At 38.0% G+C, this 21,740-nt stretch overlaps 1 protein-coding gene across 11 annotated transcripts in view; it reads right to left on the reverse strand.

Moving 5' to 3' along the window:
* SNAP91 (synaptosome associated protein 91) overlaps nucleotides 1-21,740 on the reverse strand; it is a 155,308-nt gene that overhangs the window by 102,075 nt on the left and 31,493 nt on the right. For all 11 annotated transcript variants that reach the window (XM_055137165.1, XM_055137163.1, XM_055137168.1 and 8 more), the window contains exons 3-5: nucleotides 4,705-4,847; nucleotides 3,802-3,877; nucleotides 1,877-1,979 (exon numbers count right to left, since the gene is read on the reverse strand). In XM_055137165.1, coding sequence (XP_054993140.1) covers nucleotides 1,877-1,979; nucleotides 3,802-3,877; nucleotides 4,705-4,847 — 322 coding nt within the window. The remainder of the gene's footprint in view (nucleotides 1-1,876; nucleotides 1,980-3,801; nucleotides 3,878-4,704; nucleotides 4,848-21,740) is intronic.

The following is a 21,740-nucleotide window of genomic DNA, read 5'->3' on the forward strand; positions in this document are numbered from 1 at the left end:
AAAATGCATACTATAATTAAGTTCAATTTCACCGAATACAATTAAGGTAGGAGTTTAACTAGTTGCAGAGGAAATGTTTGGAAGCTAGTGCTGACTTGGTAAGCTCCCTGGTAACAGGTACCCCTGCATCTGGAAATGGTCAGAGACTAGAGTGTTAGTGGTGCAGTACATGGGGAAAATACCACAGAGAGGTAAAGAGTCTAGTAATGGTAAGTATCAAGGTCTTTCCTGCTTCAATGGTGGGGAAAGAATTCCAAAACACACTTATTTCTCCTCACAGGGCTGCAGAAGTTTCTAAGAAGGCAAGGGACATAGTATTGAGAGGCCAAAGTTCAGCCAGGAACATCAGCAATGCTTCTCAAAGGTCATATAAGAAGATAAAGGCTTTTGAAATTGGATCGATCATCTCTTAGGAGAAGAGGATAAAGTGATAACTTCAAAACTAGTTCAAATAGGTAACTTTATATTTTTCACCATCATATATTTTTTTCATTAGGTTAGCTATTAGAAAAATAAAACCATCTTATTAAATATTTAACCTTCCATAGTATCAATATCTTACTATTATTCCAATTTAGGAACAGATAAAAAGTTTGGTAAACTTATAATTGAACACTTCTGATTAGGTTCAAACTAAGTATCATTTAGAAGGAAATCAATCATGAATTAAAAGGAGAGTGCTGGGCTGGGGCGACAGAACAGCAGGTAGAGCACTTGCCTTGCACAGGGCCAACCTGGGTTTGATTCCTAGAATCCTATCTGTCCCCCAAGCATGGCCAGGAGTAATTCCTGAGTGCAACGCCAGGAGTAATTCCTGTGCATCACCTGGTGTGACCCAAAATGCAAATAAATAAATAAATAAATAAATGGAAAGTGCTTTGTTTCAAAGAGGTTCTCTTATCCAATGGGTAGCACTGTGGCATTGTCATCCCATTGTTCATCGATTTGCTCAAGTGGGCACCAGTAACGTCTCTATTGTGAGACTTGTTGTTTTTGGCATATTGAATACACCATAGGTAGCTTGCCAGGCTCTGCCTCACAGGCGGGATACTCTCGGTAGCTTGCTGGGCTCTCTGAGAGGGATGGAGGAATCAAACCCAGGTTGGCCGCGTGCAAGGCAAACACCCTACCCACTGTGCTATCGCTCCAGCCCTCATCCAATGGGTAATATTAGTAATTAGTTTAGTTATAATTTGTATGTACTCTAGGCCAATATTACCTCTCAGAAACAGATTTCCTGGGTATGGAAAGGATGAAGAACACAGAGGCCTCGAATTGGCTCCCTGGTATCACAAGGCCTACTGAGCACTACTTGATGTGACTTTGGTGGTCCCCAATACTCAAGGCCCCAACACTGCTGGCTCTCAGCAACACTTATAGAATTGGGGAGGATCTGAACACCAAAGCCACCAAGTCTATACTGACTGGTGGAGGATGCCAGGGTGCAATCCAGGGTCCTGTAGTGGCCCCAGCCAGCCCTCCCCAAAGGCAGAGCATCACCTCAATTAAGACTTTACAATGACAGCTGCTTGCTGGCTATATCCACTGTCGTTGTTTTAAATGAAGTGTTTTAAATCAGTCCATTAAAAAGTTTAAGGTGTATTTGTTTTAACCTTTAGAAATGATTTTAGAATATGCTATACCATGTGTAAATTCTGACCATACATCACAGTTTCTGCATGAAGATAAAGAGAAATGCATATTGAAACCTCAAGGCTAACTTCTGTAATGTTACTCACTAAATTTCTTTTTTTAAGTTGACAGTAAGCTGAACTTTGTGCTCAAAATTAGTAGGTACTTAAACTTAATGTTTAAAAGTCAAGTATGCCTCAAAGACTTATTCCGCCTGAATAAATACAAGAAAGAAAACACATACCCTTTCTTCACTCTGGCAAAATCAAATGCCATCTGTCTGTAAGAGAAAGCCTTTTCATTCAAATATCTACTATAGCGCCTTATGAAGGTAGACATATCATAACCTGGGGAAGGAGCAGAGGAAATAAAACTAATTAATAAAATACTTTAAACTGTGCTTTGCTTAGCAGCATTAAAAATACAGTGGCAGGGTGGGGTGGGGGGAGATGGGACTGGGGAGGGTGGGAGGGATGCTGGGTTTACGGGTGGTGGAGAATGGGCACTGGTGAAGGGATGGGTTCCCGAACTTTGTATGAAGGAAGCATAAGCACAAAAGTGTATACATCTGTAACTGTACCCTCACGGTGATTCACTAATTAAAAATAAATAAATTTAAATTAAAAAAATAAAATAAAAATGAAAACCCAGAAACCTGATGCCCAAGCCCCACTCTAACAATTAGTAACATGCATCTATAAATGTGTAAGCTCTTGGAAAATTTTTAAAGCAGTATCACTTTTATGAGAAATGTATTTCTGGGAGACATACTGGGAACATTGGTGGTGGAGAATGGGCACTGGTGGAGCGATGGGAAATAAAAAAATAAAAATTAAAAAAAATACTCTTCATATGTTAAGTGGATAAACATGGAAAGTATTATGCTAAGTGAAATGAGTCAGAAAGAGAGAGACAGACATAGAAAGATTGCGCTCATCTGTGGAATATAAAATAACAGAGTAGGAGACTAACACCCAAGAATAGTAGGAATAAGTACCAGGAGCTTGGCTCCATGGCTTGGAAGCTGGCCTCACATGCTGGGGGAAAAGGCAGTTCAGATAGAGAAAGGAACATAAAGTACGCTCTGGTTGGAGGACCTGCTCGGGAGGGGAGATGCGTGCTGAAAGTAGACTATAGATTGAACACAATGGCCACTCAATACCCCTATTGCGGACCACAACACCCAAAAGGAGAGAGAGAGAGAACAAAAGGGAATACTCTGCCACAGAGGCGGGGAGGGGGGGAGGGGAGAGGAGAAGGAGGGGGGAGAGGGAGTATGAGATTGGGAGGTGGGAGGGATACTGAGTTCACTGTGGTGGAGAATGGACACTGGTGGAGGAAGGGGTGCTCAAACATTGTATGAGGGAAACTCAAGTATGAAAATGTGTAAATCTGTTACTGTACCCTCATGGTGAATCAGTAATTATTAAAAAAATAAATAAAAAATATTCTTCATATGTAACTGTATCTAGGATGAGGTCAATGAGTATATAAGGAAAGTGTCATTTTAAATCTACTTTAGGGAAAATATAACTTTTGGCAGGACACATTCTAAGACTATTCAATTAGTTATGATACCATCCTGTATAGAACATCCTTTCTTTTTCTAATAATTTTTACTGCTTCATATAGCATCTTGTTTCAAACTAAATAGGTATAATGTGACAACTATCTACTTACTTTATGTGCTTGCTTATACCTAGCAGGCAGCCAGTAAATGTAAATGAACAAATTATTATATTTTTTCAAAGTGATTTTTCATAAACAAATGATTATATTTTTTCAAATTGATTTTTCATGAACAAATGATTATGTTTTTTCAAATTCATTTTTCAAATCAAATTCTACTGATTTGCTAAGAACATTCCTTTTTAATTGGGAAGGTATTTTTCATTACATTGACTCTTGTACTTCCAAAACTGACCAAATATATGTCTAGCACAACCACTGTTACTTTTAAGGTAAATACTGAACAAATAAAATGAATTTATGTTGTAGCTATTGTTGTGTAACAATTAAATATTTTAAGGCTATAATAACATAACTAGAGTCATTTTAATTTTTATTATATACCCAATGGTGCTGTCAGTTATAGTGATGCTGTATTAACACTCTCACTTAAAAAATAATTGTATCAGAAAAACAATTTTTTATAGAACATAATCTCACCATGAGATCCACTTTTGTCCAAAAAATTGCTGAGATTGAATAGTGTATTTCTAGAGGCTAAATATTGAATGAATCTCTGAAAAACAAAATTAAAAGTTAACCATAAGCACTATCATATCACACCTTCAAACAATTCCTTATACTAAATGAATATATACATATAAATGCTACATGTTCTCTCTGTGACTTTTTATAGCTTCATAGTATGCTAACTTTCTGAGAAGAAAGGGTAACTACTATTCATTAAATTATAATTAAATTGCATGATATTTTATTTTTTGCAATAACAGAAATAATAAAATTTAATAAGATTCACTAGACATTCCAATAAAGTAGCAATAAAATAGGTATTTTGTTGCTATTTTCTAAAACATTTTTTCTTAAAAAAGGAGATGTATTTATCCAGGTTATTTATAATTCATAACTGATAATAGAACACAGTCGGTTTGTATTTTTGATACACCCCTTCACTTCAATACATCTTTTTCCAGAAAACAATTAAATATATAACCATTTCAAATCTGCTAATTTGAAATATTTCCACCACCACGAGTCTTCTTTTTAAACAATTATTTTTTATGAAAATGATTTTTATTTAAAGGCACAAAGGAATATTTTTTAGGAGAAAAATAATTTTGTTTCTTGTTTTCTTTTCCCCACTAACCTATTTACATGATACCATTTACATGATACAGACATTTTATATAGGAGTAATATTTAATATTCAATATTAAGAATATCTAACAAAATGTCTAATTTAAATTTTTTTTGAAAATAGCTAAGAGGAAGATTAAAATGTTACTCCTCCTTCTCCTAATTAGTAAAAATTCAAAGGACTCTAAGACATCATCACAGTCGTCCATAGAACTCTCCCTCCCCGACCAAAGAAAGAATTTAATTTACCTCATTTCCATGCACCATGAGATGATGTGTTGTGACTAAAGCTTTAAATACAACCACCCAGCTACTGTTTGTCGCCCGCTCAAAGAGCGTGTCAGCCATCTGAGGAATATTGACATTGGTCTCATTTGTAGCCTGGATCAAATCTATAGGGACAGAAGATATTAATCGTTATAGAAATTCATTTGTTTTTTTTTCTTTCAATATTTTCACCTTTAAGCTGTCTACTAAAATATTAACTAAAACCGCTTTAATAGTTAATGTTTTAAAAGAAACTTATTTTTATACATAATGCATAAATGCATTGTTCCTTCAATGTATTTACTTTTTAAAAAATGGGATGGGAGTGGGGGCTTCCCAGCAATGTTCCACAGTCCCAGGGTCCATTCTCTTCAATCCTCTTCTGAATTTTATCTGTTTTTTGGCACCTTGGTACTTTTTAAAACAAAGTCCTTTCAACAGCATAGGATGGCCTTCCTTAGGGTGTGGCTTCTGCTACAGGACACACCTATCCTACAGAAAGCAGCTTGTTACTAGTTCCTGGGAAATCTAATACAACAATGTACTCTTTTTAGGGGAGGGGGCTTCATGTGGCGGTGCTGGGACATCAGGAGGGAAGAAAATCAAACCCCAGACTCCCACAGGCAAAGTATGAGCTCCAGCTCTTTGAGAAATCTCATAAACCTACTCATGCACTACACAAAGAGACAAATCCTTCCTTTCCTTCTCAAAATCAATGTCAGAAGTCATTAAACTACATTACTTTTATTTATTGTTTAGGCACTATGATTTACAAAGCTGTTAATAATAAGGGTTTTTAGGCACAAAATGCTCCATTTTCAATCCCGCCATCATTGTCCTCATCAGAAATATTTCCAGATTTTTAATTCATTGCAGTTAGGGTCTCATGCTTACAGAAATGTGGCTCTAGTGATTTTGAAGTCCACGATACCTCACCACTACACCTACCACCAAATCCAAGGCTCCTGATCATTTCCCTCCAGTCCTAAACTATTTATTTTATGGATCTGATTTATTTGAGGGTTTGTGTAGCAATACCTGTGCTCAGGGGCTATTCCAGGCTCTGTGATCAGGAATGGCCGCTGGTGGTGCCTGGGTGACCATATGATAACAGTTCTGGGGACTGACTCAGTGTTGGCAGCAAGCAAGGCAAGTGTCATACCCTTTGAAGTACTACCCCTCTGGCCCTTTCATTTAATTTCATAATGGTACTTCACCACTGAAATAATGATTGACTTCAAGAATATGAGTAATTATAGTTCTGAATTATAAAGGAACTAAAGCCAGGATGGTATCTTACTTACTGTCTATTTTAAGTTCTAGTCATCACCCTAATTCTGTAACACCCCACACCAACATTTTTATTTACCAGAATTCTACTCATCCTTCAGCAAATCTTTCTACCTTTCTTTATTACTTCTAAACAAAATCCTATGCGCCGTGCTCCTACTTTACAGTCCAAGCACTTTGTTCCTGTTGGTATTTAGATTAGAGCCAAAGTCCCACAGCAGATTTTGAAGTTGGAAACATTCCTACTAATGTTTGCTTCATGTGCAGTGCTTCCGTATGATATATATTAATAAATGTTATTGAAAAATAAAGCTATGGAATAACATTACTTTCTGATACTATATCAGACTACTACATGCTGTGAAATTTCATGTCAGTAATAAATTCTTCTAATTATTTATTGAACTGGGCTCTGAGAATATAGGCATTTATTCTTGGTCAGAAGAGAAAAATACATGTTCAGAAAATACAGAAATTCCTAAGAGATGAGTAAAGAAAAAGAACATGATAGACAAGTGCTTAGTTTAGAAAACAGCCTATTGGAGCTGGAGTGATAGCACAGTGGGTAGGAATGCGGCCGACCCGGGTTCGATTCCCAGCATCCCATATGGTCCCCGGAGAACTGCCAGGAGTAATTCCTGAATGCATGAGCCAGGAATAACTCCTGTGCATCATCAGGTGTGACCCAAAAAGCAAAAAAAGAAAAAAAAAAGAAATCAACCTATCTCCCAATTGCCTACATGTGTAACTCTAGGTAAATTAATTAATGTGGCTTTAATTCAGGTCACCTTTCAAAATTAGGTAATTAAATAGCTGTCATTGCTATTTAAAGAATTATGAAATGTCTAAGTAAAGAAGGTATACAGAATAAATGTAAATACTGTTATATACTGAGTCACAAGAATACATTGGGGACTGGGAAAGTTTCCAAGGAAAGAGCTGAATATGACCCAAAAATCAGAGAGGGGCATTAACAACAGACAGGCAAAGTGTGTAGCTACAGGAGGCAGCCTGTTCTCTGGGATCTAGCTGTGTACGTATGGGACAAGGGTAGGTATGTCAGTGAGGGGTCTTATGTGTGACATTAATAAGTATGAACTTTATTTCATGGGTGAGGAGAAGCCCCTCAAAGTCTCTTCTAGAAAATTAGCAATAAAAATAGCATTGACTGTCAACTAAATTATTCAGCAACAATGAAATATTCTGTATAAGTGATGGATAAGGAATTTTTGCCTGAAAGACAAGAAAATGACAAGAAAAGGGTAAGACCAGAAAGACCAGTTATGAATCAGAAATGATATGAATCTAAATAAAGGCAGTGGAAATGGAGGGAGATAATGAACAAGGCAGATAATATTTAGGAGGCATGTGCATAGAATTTTCAAGGGAGCAAGTGACTACTAGAGGTAAAAGGAAAACGAACCTTGAATAATTCCATTTTTTTCTGGCTTGCTGTCCAGTAAATGCTTTTTACCAGAATAAGAGAAAACTCTATTTCAAAGGAGATACAAACTATTCTGGACATGTCATGACACCTTTGTTTTTGTTTTTAGCCATATCTGGTACCCAGTGGTGCTTAGAGCTTACTCTTGACTCTGCACTCAAAGATCACAGTCACGGAGGGCTTGAGGGCCTATATGGAGTGCTAGAGATGGAACTGGTGTCAGCCAGGCAAGGGAAATATCTTACCAACTGTACTATTACTCTAGACCTAATACACTCAAGGTAGTTGTTAAAAGTCCAGTTGGGAGTTAAAAACATGTTGAAAGTCCAGGGTTTTGTTTTTGTTTTTGTTTTTTCCTCATTTGGTCTAGATAAAAATTTGGAAGCCATCAGCATGAAATAAAAATTTTTCCAGCAGGGGGCCGGAGCCATAGCACAGCGGGTAGGGTGTTTGCCTTGCACGCGGCCGACCTGGGTTCGATCCCCGGCATCCCATATGGTCCCCCAAGTACCGCCAGGAGTAATTCCTGAGTGCAAAGCCAGGAGTAACCCCTGAGCATCGCTGGGTGTGACCCAAAAAGCAAAAAAAAATAAAAAATTTCCAGCAGAAGAGGTAAGCTAAGAGGTAACTCATACAAAGAATAATAAAATTTATATAAGAAAATAACAATCAAAGTGAGAAAAGAAAAGGGCAACATTTAAGAGATGAATACAAGAATAGTGATGGAAGAAAGAATCAGAATGGTTGATAAAAACTCAGGGAAGTGAAATCATAAGATCATTGGAGAAGAGACAGCAGTTCAGAAATTTCAGGAAACAATTGAAGGTTACTAGGTCAGATTCTATAGAAACTCCTGACAAATTGAATTTTTCAGGGGCCAGAGTCCTGTCTTTAATATTCCTGAGCTTCAACTAGGAATTGCATCTAAGGATGGTCAAGTGTAGCCCAATGCCTCCTCCTCCACCCCACAACACACTCAGACACACACACACACACACACACACACACACCATACACAAAGACGGACAGACAGACAGACACACACATACACACACACCTCAGTCTTGCAAATAAAAATTAGAATCTTAAAATCCCTGTGATGCCTGTAATAATTTGGACAGTTTTCCAGTTCTTCCAGGCTTTTCTGAATAGATCATGTGTGACATTAATAAGAATCATTTGCTGATATCACATAATGAAATGTGTCCATATCTGGAGGTGTGAATAATTCATTGAATATTTTCAAATGAATAGTATTCATGTTACAAAGCATTTAATCTATTCAGAGTGCAGATAGATTAATATGAGCGTATTTTAATGTGTCAGAGTACAAAAAGTTCACTAATGTTCTAGATTCATCATTACAACTTAAATGTAAAAAAAAAACACTCCCTGCAGAGTTAGTGTTAGAGTAAAATCAAAAGATGAATTTCCACAATTTTCTGGAAATATTAATAAAATACTTTCCCCTTTTTCTAACTATATATATGCCTATATATGCCCAGATTTTTTAATGTAACTATTGACTGAAATAACATAACCCAGTGAATTGAATATGAAAACAGACATGAGACTCCAGCTCTTACTGAGCCAGAAATACATCATAGAGAACAATATCAGTATTTTCATTTTTGTATGTTTGGGGGAAGAACATTTATTTTTCCTAAAAAGTATTATCTGTGTTAATACATCAATAGATTTAGTTGTTTAAAATTTTTAAGTATTTGTAAACTTATTCAGTTTTGATTTCTAATAAATATTTTAACTCACATGAGTTCATAAAAAACTTTTTACCTGATTTAATAATTTCAAAGACCAAGAGAATCCTGAAATTGACAGCTTAAGACCTATTTTGGCATATATGTTTTAAAAGAATTGCTGAGTTGTAGGTAGGCATATATTTAACTATAAAATATTTTTAGTGACTTGCACAATATTTTCAGCAGTAGTTTATATGTATTTATACTGCTCAACTTACCATTTATAGAATTAATACAGTCCATTTATAGAATTTCAAAATAACTTATCAAAAAACAGGCATAAATATGTGCTTTTAAAAATGGTAACTGCTAAATGCTAAATATTTGTCATATTTGAATTTCTCAGAATGCTTAGCATTTGTTGAACTTGCATGGATAACGTTGGTTTTATTGAAGAACAATTGGAGTACAATTAACATGAAAAAATAGATATTTCAAATACACAATTTGAAATGCTTTTTTGGGCTTAGTCCTGGCTCTGAGCTCAGAGATCATTTCTGGAGATGCTTTGGGAAACATAGATCACCAGGGATTGAACTCTGGGTCAGCCACATGCAAGGCAGGTGCCCTAACTGCTATACTATCACTTCAGCCCCAAACCTTGAAAAGTTATGACATACATATGTATACATATGTATATATGTATATACATATATATACTCAACTTGGTAAAATTATCACCAAAATCAAGATAGTGAATATATGCATCACCCTCAGAAGATTTCTGTAAAAACCTTTAATAATTCTTCTTTTCTTTCTCTCTTCATCCTTCTCCTCCTCTGCTATTCCTTATCAAACAACAATTTGCTTTAGGTGAACGCATATGTCTCTTATTTCTAAATTTTCTATGAAGAGAATGATGTATTTCTTTTGAGTGATGGAGGGACGTCTGGCTTCATCTACTAAGTATAATTATTTTGAGATTCATTTCAGTAGTGCATTTCTTTTTGGAGCTGATGTATATTCTGTTATACACACATGCCAAAATTGTTTACTCAATTATCTGTTTCTAGAAATTTTGTTGGACCCTAATTTGGGGTTTTTAATAGCAAAGCCATTAGGAACATTTGTGTTTAAGTATTTTTATGGACATATGCTTTCATTTCCCTTGGGTAATTGGCTTGCAGCAGAATGTTTGGCTTTTGGAAATAAATATTTAAGAAACTGCCAAGCTACTTCCTAAATGGCTGGATTGTGCTATATTTCTATCAGTTGTATACGAACATTTCAGTTTATTATTACTCTCATTTTGCAATCATGACAGGTATGATATTTCTCAGGCTGTACTTACTTTGCACTTTCTATGATAAACAATGATGTGGAGCATTTTTCTTGGGTGTATACTCACATTAGGCATTTATTTTTTGTCCACTTTTATTGGATTTTTTAATTTATTACTGAGTTATTCTGTATTAAGTCCTCCTCAAATATATGACATGTAAATATTTTCTGTGAGCTTATAGTTTTCCTTTACATTCTAACAGTATCAAAAAATAAATTTTAAACTATGATAAGTTCTAGTTCTCATATTTTTATTTAATGCATCGTCCTTTGGCGTCACATACAGAAACTTTTGCTAACGTATCATCCCTTTTATCATTGATTTGCTCAAGCAGGCCCAATAATGTCTCCATTTGTCCTAGCCCTGAGATTTTAGCAGCCTCTCTTTACTCGTCCTTCCCAATGGTGCTGCATTAGAGGCTCTTTCAGGGTCAGAAGAATGAGACCCATCATTGTTACTGTATTTGGCATATAAATATGCAACGGAGAGCTTGCCAGGCTCACCCGTGTGGGCAGGAAGCTCTCGGTAGCTTGCCAGGTTCTCTAAGAGGGAGAAATAGGCTATAAGAGGTCGAATGGCTGCAAAGTGGCCACGCGCTTCAGAAAGCTTGGTTTTATAGTTTCTGGATGTTGGCTGTTGTTCTCGCTTCGGCAGCACATATACTAAAATTGGATGTTGGCTCTTGATGGGATTACACAGTGCCGGGGGGTAGTTTGTGGGTGTGACTACCAAGCTACTGGAAAATGAGGGATCTGGGTGGAGGAAGTCCAGTCCCGATCCGTGCAGGCTTAGAGATCTCAGCCCTGGGTCCCACACACCTGGGTTTCTCTATATAGGTTCCACTATATATTAGTGAACTTAATGCAGGGGGAAAAAGAGAAAAGAGAAGTGGGAACCCCATAAAATCGAAAGGAGGAATATACGTCCCAAGTAGGGATGTGGGTGATTCCAAAGTGAATGTTCCACAACTTGCCCTTGTAAATTGCAGTGTCGGGGTTAGAGTGTTTTTCCAAATTGCCCTAGCCCAGGAACTATGTAGATGAGACTTCATTGCTGGGACTGGTGAAAGAGAAAGGGTTTTAAGCCTTTTAAGGTGACCTGCTTTTAAGCCTTACCAAGCCTTTGATCCTGCTGTATTGTCTCCTGACACTGTTCTTTAAATTGATGAACGTTAGACAGAGTGGCATCTTGAACTCTCGAGAAACTTCATTGAGTTTGGTCACTATGTGTATATGGTCAATCATGCTGAATCCTTTTCGGAACCCAACTTGCTCGCATGATTGTCCTTTGTCTAGTGTTCTGCGTATTCTATTCAAGATGACTCGAATAAACAACTTGTAGATGATGCATAACAGGCAGATTGGACGATAGTTGCTGATGTCGTGGATGTCTCCCTTCTTATACAACAGAACGGTCCTGCTAGTTTTCCATTGGGACGGAACCTTGCATTCGGACAAGTAGCGTGTAAAGAACCAAGCCAGTGTATTGACGAGTACTAGCGGCAGATTCTTCAGGTGTTCAGGTCTGTACTTGTCTGGACTGCATGCTGTACAAGTCTTTACTGATGAAATGTTGTGTCAGATTTCAGAAGGGAGGATGTTGGGAACGACATATCCATCCGTCCCATGTGGGCAGGTGGACATGACTGTCAAAGAGATCCGAGTAGAAGTCGTGAATAATCCTCTCCATTGCCCTTCTTGAAGATGTGATAGATCCATCACATTACTGATCTGTAATTTTCCTTTTTTTTTATATAGTGTCTCTTCTGTTTTTGTAATAAGAGTTATGTTATGGATGCAGAGAGATACACACCGGGTTAAGAACACTTGTCTTGTACATGGCAACCCAGTTTTGATACCCAGAACCCTATATGGTCCCCCAGATCCTGCCAACCAATCCCTCAGTGCAGAGTCAGGAGTAAGCCCTGTACACTGCCAGGTGTGGCTCAATACTAAAAATTAAAAACAAAACCAAAAATTAGTTATGCTAGGCAGCACAAAATAACTCTTTTTTCCTTTTACATTATTCCAGTAGGATTACTCCCATTTTAAATGCTCTACTCACTATTCTAACGGAGTAATCTGACTTTGAACTTTTCTATTAGGTGTTTAGATTCAGCTTTACAGGTAGAGGGATTGCTCAGGTTTAAAACTCATTTTTATAGTAGACTTGGTAGTATATGTGTTTGTTCAGATATTTTTCCTTTTCATAGAAATCATTGAGTTTAAAGGCTCAAGTTGTTTGTATTAGTCATTCTTTTATTATCATTTGGATAACTATAGAATCAGACATCATACTATTATGCATCTTTTAAAAAGTTATATCATATTGTTACATTGATGTCTTTTTTATGATTGGTCTGGGATAAGGACATTTCAATTTTATCAACATTCTCCCAAAAACCAGTTTTTATTGCTATAATTAAGAAGACACTAGAATCCTAAAGGCAACACAATCACAAAATAACAAATGGGAGTTTTCCGCCGCTGCTGCTGCTGCCGCTTGGGCAAGATCGCGGAGCCCAAATGAACTACTTTGGACACCAGCAGCCCACTGAAATACCTCCAGACTGTGAACTGAGAGTTTACCCCAGGCTGCGACAGTGGGGCAGGGTATTTCTCTTTTTTTTCTTTCTCTCTCAACCCTTCCCTCCTGGGTACAGCATAGAGATCTCCACTTTTTGAGCACAAAATGGAGGTACCAGTCCTGCTGCTGCGGGACTCACGGGAGATCCCAGGGGGCGGTGGTGGGGGGGGGGGGTGTACCGGCTCTGCCCTCTGCCAAAACTTAAGCCCAGTGGACCCATGTGCGCTTCCTTTCCGCCGCTGCTGCCGCTCGAGCAAGATCACGGAGCCCAAATGAACTACTTTGGACACCAGCAGCCCACTGAAATACCTTCAGACTGTGAACTGAGAGTTTACCCCAGGCTGTGATAGCGGGGAAGGGTTTCTTTCTCTAGGCTTTTCCATCTTATGAGCACCACAAAAGGGGAGTAAAAGCTTGCAGTGATGTAATTTCTGGCAGAATTTTCCCTGGACTTTATACAGAAATCCAAAACCTAATATCCAAGACCTAATATCTCCTAATTGTCAGCGATATGAAATGGTTCCTTTTTAGCAGGTCGGACTTTGGGGGGGAAATCCAAACAAGAATAGTGAGTCTCTTGTTGAAATATTGAAGGTAATCAAAGTAGCAGCCATTTCTCTAGACTGTAAACTAAGCCATAACCCCACGCCAGCCGAGGAGAAGAAATATCCTTCTTTCTCGGATCTCTTCCTTTCCTGGGAAGAAATGCGGCATGGTGTCAGCCATATTATGATGTCTATTAAGCAGGCACGAACTTGGTGGCGCAGGAACGGGATAAAAGGAAAAAAAAAATATTATGTACTTGGAACAGTGGGACACTTGGGCAGTCTCGAGCCGGGGCCGATACCAGCGCACACTACATCGAAATTCCACCTGGATAGCCACACTTTTGTGCGGCCACCTAGCTGATGATATACCAGAATCCGGAAACCAACTAGACTACTTTTGGTCCCAGAAACTGCTTGCAGACATGCTGCTAGACTGTCAACTAAGCCATAGCCCCATGCCGGCTGAGGACGGGAAATAACCCTCTTTCTCGTTTTTTTTCCCTTTGTCAGGCGGCGTGGTGTCAGTCATATTATGAGGATTACTAAGCAGGCATGAACTCGGTGGCGCGAGAAGGAGGGGAAAAAAAAGTTATGTACTTGGAACAGCGGGACTTAATATCTCTTCATTCTCAGCAATGGAAAACTAATTATCAAATGCTTCCTTGGCAGTAGGACTGTCTTCTTTTGGGGAGGAAACTCCAACAACAATAGTGAGTTTTGTGTTGAAACATGGAATGTAATCAAGGTAAAGAGAAAACGAAGTGAAATTTATCAGTTACGTGGACGGGGGCGGGGGGCGGGGGGTGGGGGGGTGGGAGGTATACTGGGGTTGTTGGTGGTGGAATATGGGCACCGGTGAAGGGACGGGTGTTTGAGCATTGTATAACTGAGACATTAGCCTGAGAACTTTGTAACCTCCCACATGGTGATTCAATAAAATAAATTTTTTAAAAAATAACAAATGGGAGAACAAAGTCAAAAGAGCTTCTTCATGGCAAAAGAAACACAGGCTAACACTAAAAGACAGCTAACTGAATGTGGAAAAATTGGCATTCAACACATCAGATAAAGATTTGATAATGTATTCATATAGATCAACAACAATGACAACAAAATCAAAAACCCTTTCAAAAAATGAGAGAGGATAGGAATAGATGCTTCTCAGAGAAAGATAGGCAGATGGCCAGTAGGCACATCAAAAAGTTCTCAGCATTTCTTATCATCAGAGAAATCCAAATCAAGATAACAATGAGATACCAACTCACACCAGTGAGAATGGCACATATCCAAAATAGTATGAACAATCTGTGTTGGCGGGAGTGTGGTGTAAAAGGAACTCTCATCCACTGCTGGTGGGAATGTTGTATGGTACAACCTCTGTGGAAAACAGTATGGAGAGAACTCAGTAAACAGAATTGAACTACCATATGACCCAACCATTCTACTTTAGGGCATCTACTCCCGGGACATAAAAACACTCTCTCAAAAGAACATATGCACATAATTATTCATTGCTACACTAAGTTGAATGGATAAGATATGGAATCAACCTAGGTGTCCAGCAATAGATGGATTATGAAGGTGTGGGATATAATGGAATACTATGCAGCTGCAAGGAATGATGAAATTATGCAATTTGCTGCAATATGGTTGGAAGGGGAAGATATGTTGAGAAGTAAGGCAGAAAAAAGAAACATAAATAGCATGCTCTCAATTATCTGTGAAATACAGAACACTAAGTGAGGAAATATAGTGTGGTAATAAGGGTTGTCTAGATTATTCTTGACCTCAGTGTTAAGAGGAAAAGGATAGAAAAGAAAAGAAATCAAGGGGGAAAAAAAGAGAATGGGAAGTAATGGGTGAATGGGCATCCGGGCTTCAGTGACACCAGTGATATAAGAGAGTGATAGAACCATATATCCAAACACAGACTCTACAAACTCAAAACTGAAAACATGAGATCTAATCTGCAGCCACTGAAACTTTGTAATGTTCCTGTCAAGTTGACAGGCGGGGATGGAGTGGGGAGGGAATATGGAAACACAGGTGGAAGAAAGCTGACACTGGTTGGTGGGATAGTGCTGAGGTACTATATACCTAAAACTCAACTCCCAATAACTTTGTAAATCACAGCTCCTTAATTTAAAAAAAGAAAAAGAAGACACTAGAATCCAGCTGGAGTCATCCTTGCTGTATTCAGGCCTGAAAATTCTGAAGGTGGTAAGCTGGGACACTCCTACAATTCCTCTGTTTCCTGGGCATCTCTCAGGAATCACAGTCCTTTAACATCTAATGATTAACATATTGAACACAATTCAACTGTATGTGGTCTAGTTTCACAGCTTTTGTTTAGGCAAGTATATTGCTACAGATCCTACTATCCAAGTTAGCAAAATGTAAGTTAGAAGGTAGACTGGTGGTTTTAAACAACTAATAAAGTATATTAGAAAATATATTTTGGAGGCAAGATAATGCCATCAATAGAAGAGTCATTTGTATCACTTGTATCAGTTGTCATCAAGTGAACCCCATCAAATATGGTGCGGAAATTATGGAAAATGGGTATAGAAGAGTCAGTGAAATAGATATATGTGGAAAACCAATTCACTTTTTAGGAGTTGCAAATAATTGCTAACATGAATAAAAAATAGAAATAAATTAGAATAGCTCTCAAGTCTGTGATCAACTACTTCTTTTCCATTATTAATATGAGACATACATGAAATTGTATCACACAATAGGATCCTTATTACCTCTTGTCTGGACTGCTCTGTAATTTGTCCTAAGGATCACTTCCAGCCTAATTAGACAACTTGTGGTAAAGGGTATACAAGCCACTGTACCCTGCCTGTCCCTTCTGGTCATAGAAGTCACCTGCTTAGAATCACCATGAAGCCTTCTGCTAGCCATTGGGTCTAATACAAATATTTCCGTTCTAAGTGTAAGATCTTAATTAGAAGGTTCGGCTACCTTCCTAATCTCTCTGCTAATCTGGTGCTAAGTTGTGCACCAATTATACAGAACTAAAACTTTTCATGCTGCTCTCACTGCCTAGAATGTCTCTGCCATCAACCTTCTGAGATCTCATTTCTCAGATTCAATGTCATATAACTCCTTATCACATTGCTCTCAACTGGAAGAGAGGCTTTGGTTTTCTCCTCTTGCAAACTAGGTTCAAAGACCTTAGCCTGAGTTCACAACCGGATTCTGCTACTTATGGACAAGTTAACTGGATCATTCCCTGGCTCTGCTTTTTCACCTAGAAATGAGAATAATACTTATCACCTTCTAAGACAGACACCATACTTTGTGCTAGTCCTTCCCCCTCAAATATCTATGACAGCCCTTGCTACCTGCAACTATAACTGCTAGTTTACATATACCTGCCCCATTGGAGCTAAAGGTACAACAGGTAGAAGTGTATCTTAGGATCTCTGGTACCTACATTAACCCTCCCATGTAAAAGACAACAGATGATATGTCTTTGACTAGATTAGCATTATTTGCCTCTATCTAAAGTATTCCATACTAATATTGATAGCAAGTATTAAAGTATTTAACGTTACACAAATTAATGGTCAAATTAGATCGGAGGAGTTACTTTCTATTTTACTGTTATGAATACTTATCAGCAGCCTAGATTAGATAAGTATCTTTCTTCTATTTTAAATATGATGGAACACTGTGAAACTATTATGGCAGCACTGTTTTAGGATTCAACACAAGAGAAAAAAAATACAGGCTATTCCTTCATATTAAAAGCAATTATCTATGGGGCTGGAGTGATTGTAGAGTGGGTAGGGTATTTGCCAGGAGTAACTTCTGAACATTACCAGGTGTGGCCCAATGCCCCCCCAACACACTAAATCAAATTAAAGAATAAAATAAAATCAATGGTCTGATTTTGAGCCCCACTAAAAGAAAATGAGAAGCTGCAGGTCAAAGTCCAGTGTCATACTAATACACAAATTTAAAATTTTTTTTTCTTTATAAGAGCCAATCCTTTTATAGCTCAAAGATCCTAAGCATTTCCTGTTGTGCTTGGCCCAGTGATATGGAACTGATGACTACACAAAAGTGTTAATTAAGTGTTTCTGACAAGTTATGATAGCTGCGTATCTGCCACATGGGCTGATACATAAGCAAAATGATCAATTTTAGTCTCCCTCTAAGCAGAGAGAAGAAACTGCAATTTGAAATAACTTTACAATGTTTATATTTTGCCTGCATAAAGTTCTGAGATCCCATGGGGAATATTGAAAAAAATTCAAGTCAGGACTCAGATACAAAGGAGGTATTTGTATATAGCACAGACATTTCTGAAAAGAAGTCTTAGAGCGATGGCAAGTCTAGGCAGGGGCAAGTAGCTGAAAAGAGCTGATGCAGTAAAGGGTGAGAGTAATGACTAAAAAGGGGGCACTGAGAGCTATAAATTAGAGCAGGGTAGGAAAAACAAGAATCGATGACCCAAAATTGACCCTTCCATTGATCATTGTAGATAACCGATATAAATGGAACAGAAAATAGTAAATACCTGCCAGTTTACAGAAATAAAGGGGATACAAACTATATGTTTACCCAAGATGACAAATCATGTTTGTAGAGGTTAATATATCTTTCTTCAAATAAATTTTTCTGAAATAAGAAGAAATGATGTGAGCTTTTAAATTTTTTAACTTAAGTGTTAGTAGAGATGCATGCAAGGTTTGTATATTTTTGTATTACTTAATGTGAACTTCAGTATAATCTAGTTTCTACATGATTTAGATAGTTTATAGTAAAATATGCACGCATCACAACTTATTGTGGTTCATAGTAGAAATATATATTTTTCAAAAACCCTTCTTATGTTAGCTTTTCCACTACAGGACCTTGGCAAATTCAAAGTTAGGAGATGCTGTATATAGCATAGTCAGGCCATTCAGTTAAGGTTTTGGAGGCACGCCAAACCCTGTTCAATTACCATCTATTATTTAATAACTGTGTAACCTTGAGCAAAGCTGTTCTCTTAAATTCCATTTCTGTGTTACTACACTATGTTGGGGATAATAATAGCACCTAGCTATTATTTTATTAAAATGGATAACATACTACCACATGAAAGTGTTCAGATATATGGGATCAAATGTATGCATATAAAGGAACATGTATGTTGGAAAGAATTAGATTGGATACAATTAGAATTAGACCATCCCTTAGCTATCTAACCCCCAAAATCACATATTTTGTTAACTAATTTGTTCATAAATGCATCAGTATATTTATGGATTGTGTACTATCATATGTCAGGCCACATGCTGTCAGCTACAGATATCACAGTGAAAAAAACAGGCATGCCCTAACAGAGCTTACTCTCTAATGGAGGGCACAGAAAAATAATCACATGTAATATCTGACTGAGTGCTGTGAGATAAAAAATAAAAGTTAGATCTTAATAGTGGACAGTCTGAGACAGTGATAAGAAAAGGCAACCCTAAGAAAATTTAAAGAAACAAACTCAGTAAGGGGACTGATCCTCTTTGAGAAGAAATCTTCCACACAGGACCAGCCAAGTGCAAAAGCCCTAAGGTAGAGTCGGCCAGATAGCTTCCAGACACAATGGGAAAACCAGCTTCCTGGAAAACAGCCGGTAAAGGACACCGGTGGACAGAACCAATCAGGGCCAGATGGTTTAGCACACTCTAGGCCAAGGGCAGGACTTTATTAAGAGCATGAAAGGAACACCCCATGACAACATTCAGATTCACTTTTCTATATGCAGGAACCCTAGGCCAAGATAATCTGGGAAAAAAAAGTATAAAACCTTTTCCCAACAGCAATTCTCTGCTTTTTCCCTCTGGAGAATACTGTGTTCTATCTTGAACACATGTCTCTCTCTTTTTTGCTCCCCTCACACGTATCATATGTAAATTTATTTCAATAAAACTATTTTGCTTCACTGGAAAAAAAAAGCCAGAAAATCAATGAATGAAACGTTGTCTAGAGTTGTGAATGGGGGATGATGTGCTCCAACACATTCTGAAAGATTAGCATGGTGACTGTACAGAACACAATCTGGGTTGGGGGAATGGAGTTAGAAGTCATTTCAACAGTCGCAGTGAAAGATGATAAACTGCATCTGTATGGAAATGGAATGAGGTAGGATTCTGAATATTCCTAAGAGAACTGGATAATTATATTTAAGAGTTACATGATAGATTTGATGAGAGACATGAAATACAGAGAAGAACGGAGAGTAAATTTCAGCATCTGAATATCAGTAGAGTTGCCTTCTGTACCCTCTGAGAAAAAAACATAGTAGAGGTAAGATGTATATTTATATTAAATTTCTCATTTTCTTGCCATGCAGCTTTACCTGTTTTCTCCCTCTCACCTTTGGCTGTACTCTCAGCTACCAGTACCCCGAGCCCTGTATTATACTTGAGCCACACCCAAAGGCATCACTATTGTCTGGTGTAGCACACAGGAGGATGTTCCAATATTATTAATAATTTAAGGATCAGAACATATGTTACTTCCAAAGTGTTCAAACCCTGAGTCAGTCTGGACACAGGCATCGACAGCTTTTCAAAGTGAACATAGTAAATTGCTGTGATAATTACTACGACTCTTCTGCCCATTTGGAGTGGAGCAGGGGCTGACAGGGCTGTAGCTGCAATGCAGCATCATGACTCACAGAGCTCAGAAGAATCCGCCTGTGAACTCAGTCACTTGCCTGCACCACTCTGAATTCTAGGTCATTGCTACTATGGCTCGGACTGGCATGTAGGTAAGCAGTCTATAGACCAAATATCGGATCCAGGCGAACTCGGAGTGTGCTATCAGATAATTGGAGGGTGGTAAAAAGAAAACGTCAGGTTTTTCTCTTTTAGGATATGTCCATTGACAGTTCTGGTGTTAACAGAGCATTGTCAGTAAGTCATTGGGTTTCTTTAAGGTAGAAATCATGTATAGCCACTAGCTACTAAACAGCTTTTATATTTTGTTTCCTAAGATTCAGACAACCCCAACCCCAAAAAGGAGGGGACAGAGAAATAGTACAAAAAGCTGGGCACTTGCCTTTACTTGGCTGACCCAGGTTCAGTCCCTGGCACCATATATGGACCCCTGAAGCCCGTGATCCCTAAGCACAGAGCTAGGAGTAACTGCCTGTGTGACCCAAACACTCCTCCTCCAAAAGAACCAGATAATGATTGATAGGAAGAGTTTTAAAAGGTAGCTAGCACTATAGACACGGAAGGTGACATTTGTAACAGACCACTGAAACAGAAGATCTTGGTGTTCTGCACAATCCACAAAGAATTTTAAGCCAGTTCTTTAAACTGGCAGTAACTACTGGAAGGTTGACCTTTGCTGACTTTGTTGCCAGGGAGATTTTAGAAGATATGTGTAGCTTGGGTTCCTATTTCCTGCTACTGCCACTCGATGACCAACTACCTATGTTTAGTCTTCAAGTGTGTCAGGTAAATTAACTCGTCCTATTTTCACGATGGCCTTCAGCTTTTTGGCATTCTGTTTTCTTATTGCCTGAGAGTAAAAATAAACTTAAGGGCGGGTGTTATATTTAAATGCTCTCAAATAGTATTTTAGTCATCTTTAGAGGGTTATTTGCATGTTAATGTTAAGAGCACAAGTAATGAGTCTGCATGTTTTAAAAAATATTGAATCTAGGAACAAGAGAGCTTCATGTGCTGTTCTGCATGCAGGATTTTTGGGTCTGAATGCCTGGCACTGTACATGGTCCCCTGAGGGCTCCCCAGAGCAACTCCTGAGAAAAGAGCTGGGTGGAGCCTCTTAGTACTCTTGGGTATGACCCTCCAAATAAAAAAATCACAAAATCTAAATTACAGCCCTCATATCCAAACCACAGTCCATCACTTTCCACTCCATCTTCAGGAAAGAATAATCACTTTATCATTAGGTAACTGCATGTTCAATAACCCCTTTTGATCCATAAAGAAAAGCAGTGTCACACAGACAACAAGGCAATCAAGCTGTCTACCCACACAGGTGAAATTTAGGTTTTCTAAAAATAAATAATTATCTCGAAATGGCAATGCCTGCTGCAAACAAGACATTCACAAGTTCTTTGCTATAACTACAGCTTA

Source organism: Sorex araneus, chromosome 4 (genome assembly GCF_027595985.1).
Source record: "Sorex araneus isolate mSorAra2 chromosome 4, mSorAra2.pri, whole genome shotgun sequence".
NCBI lineage: Eukaryota > Metazoa > Chordata > Mammalia > Eulipotyphla > Soricidae > Sorex > Sorex araneus.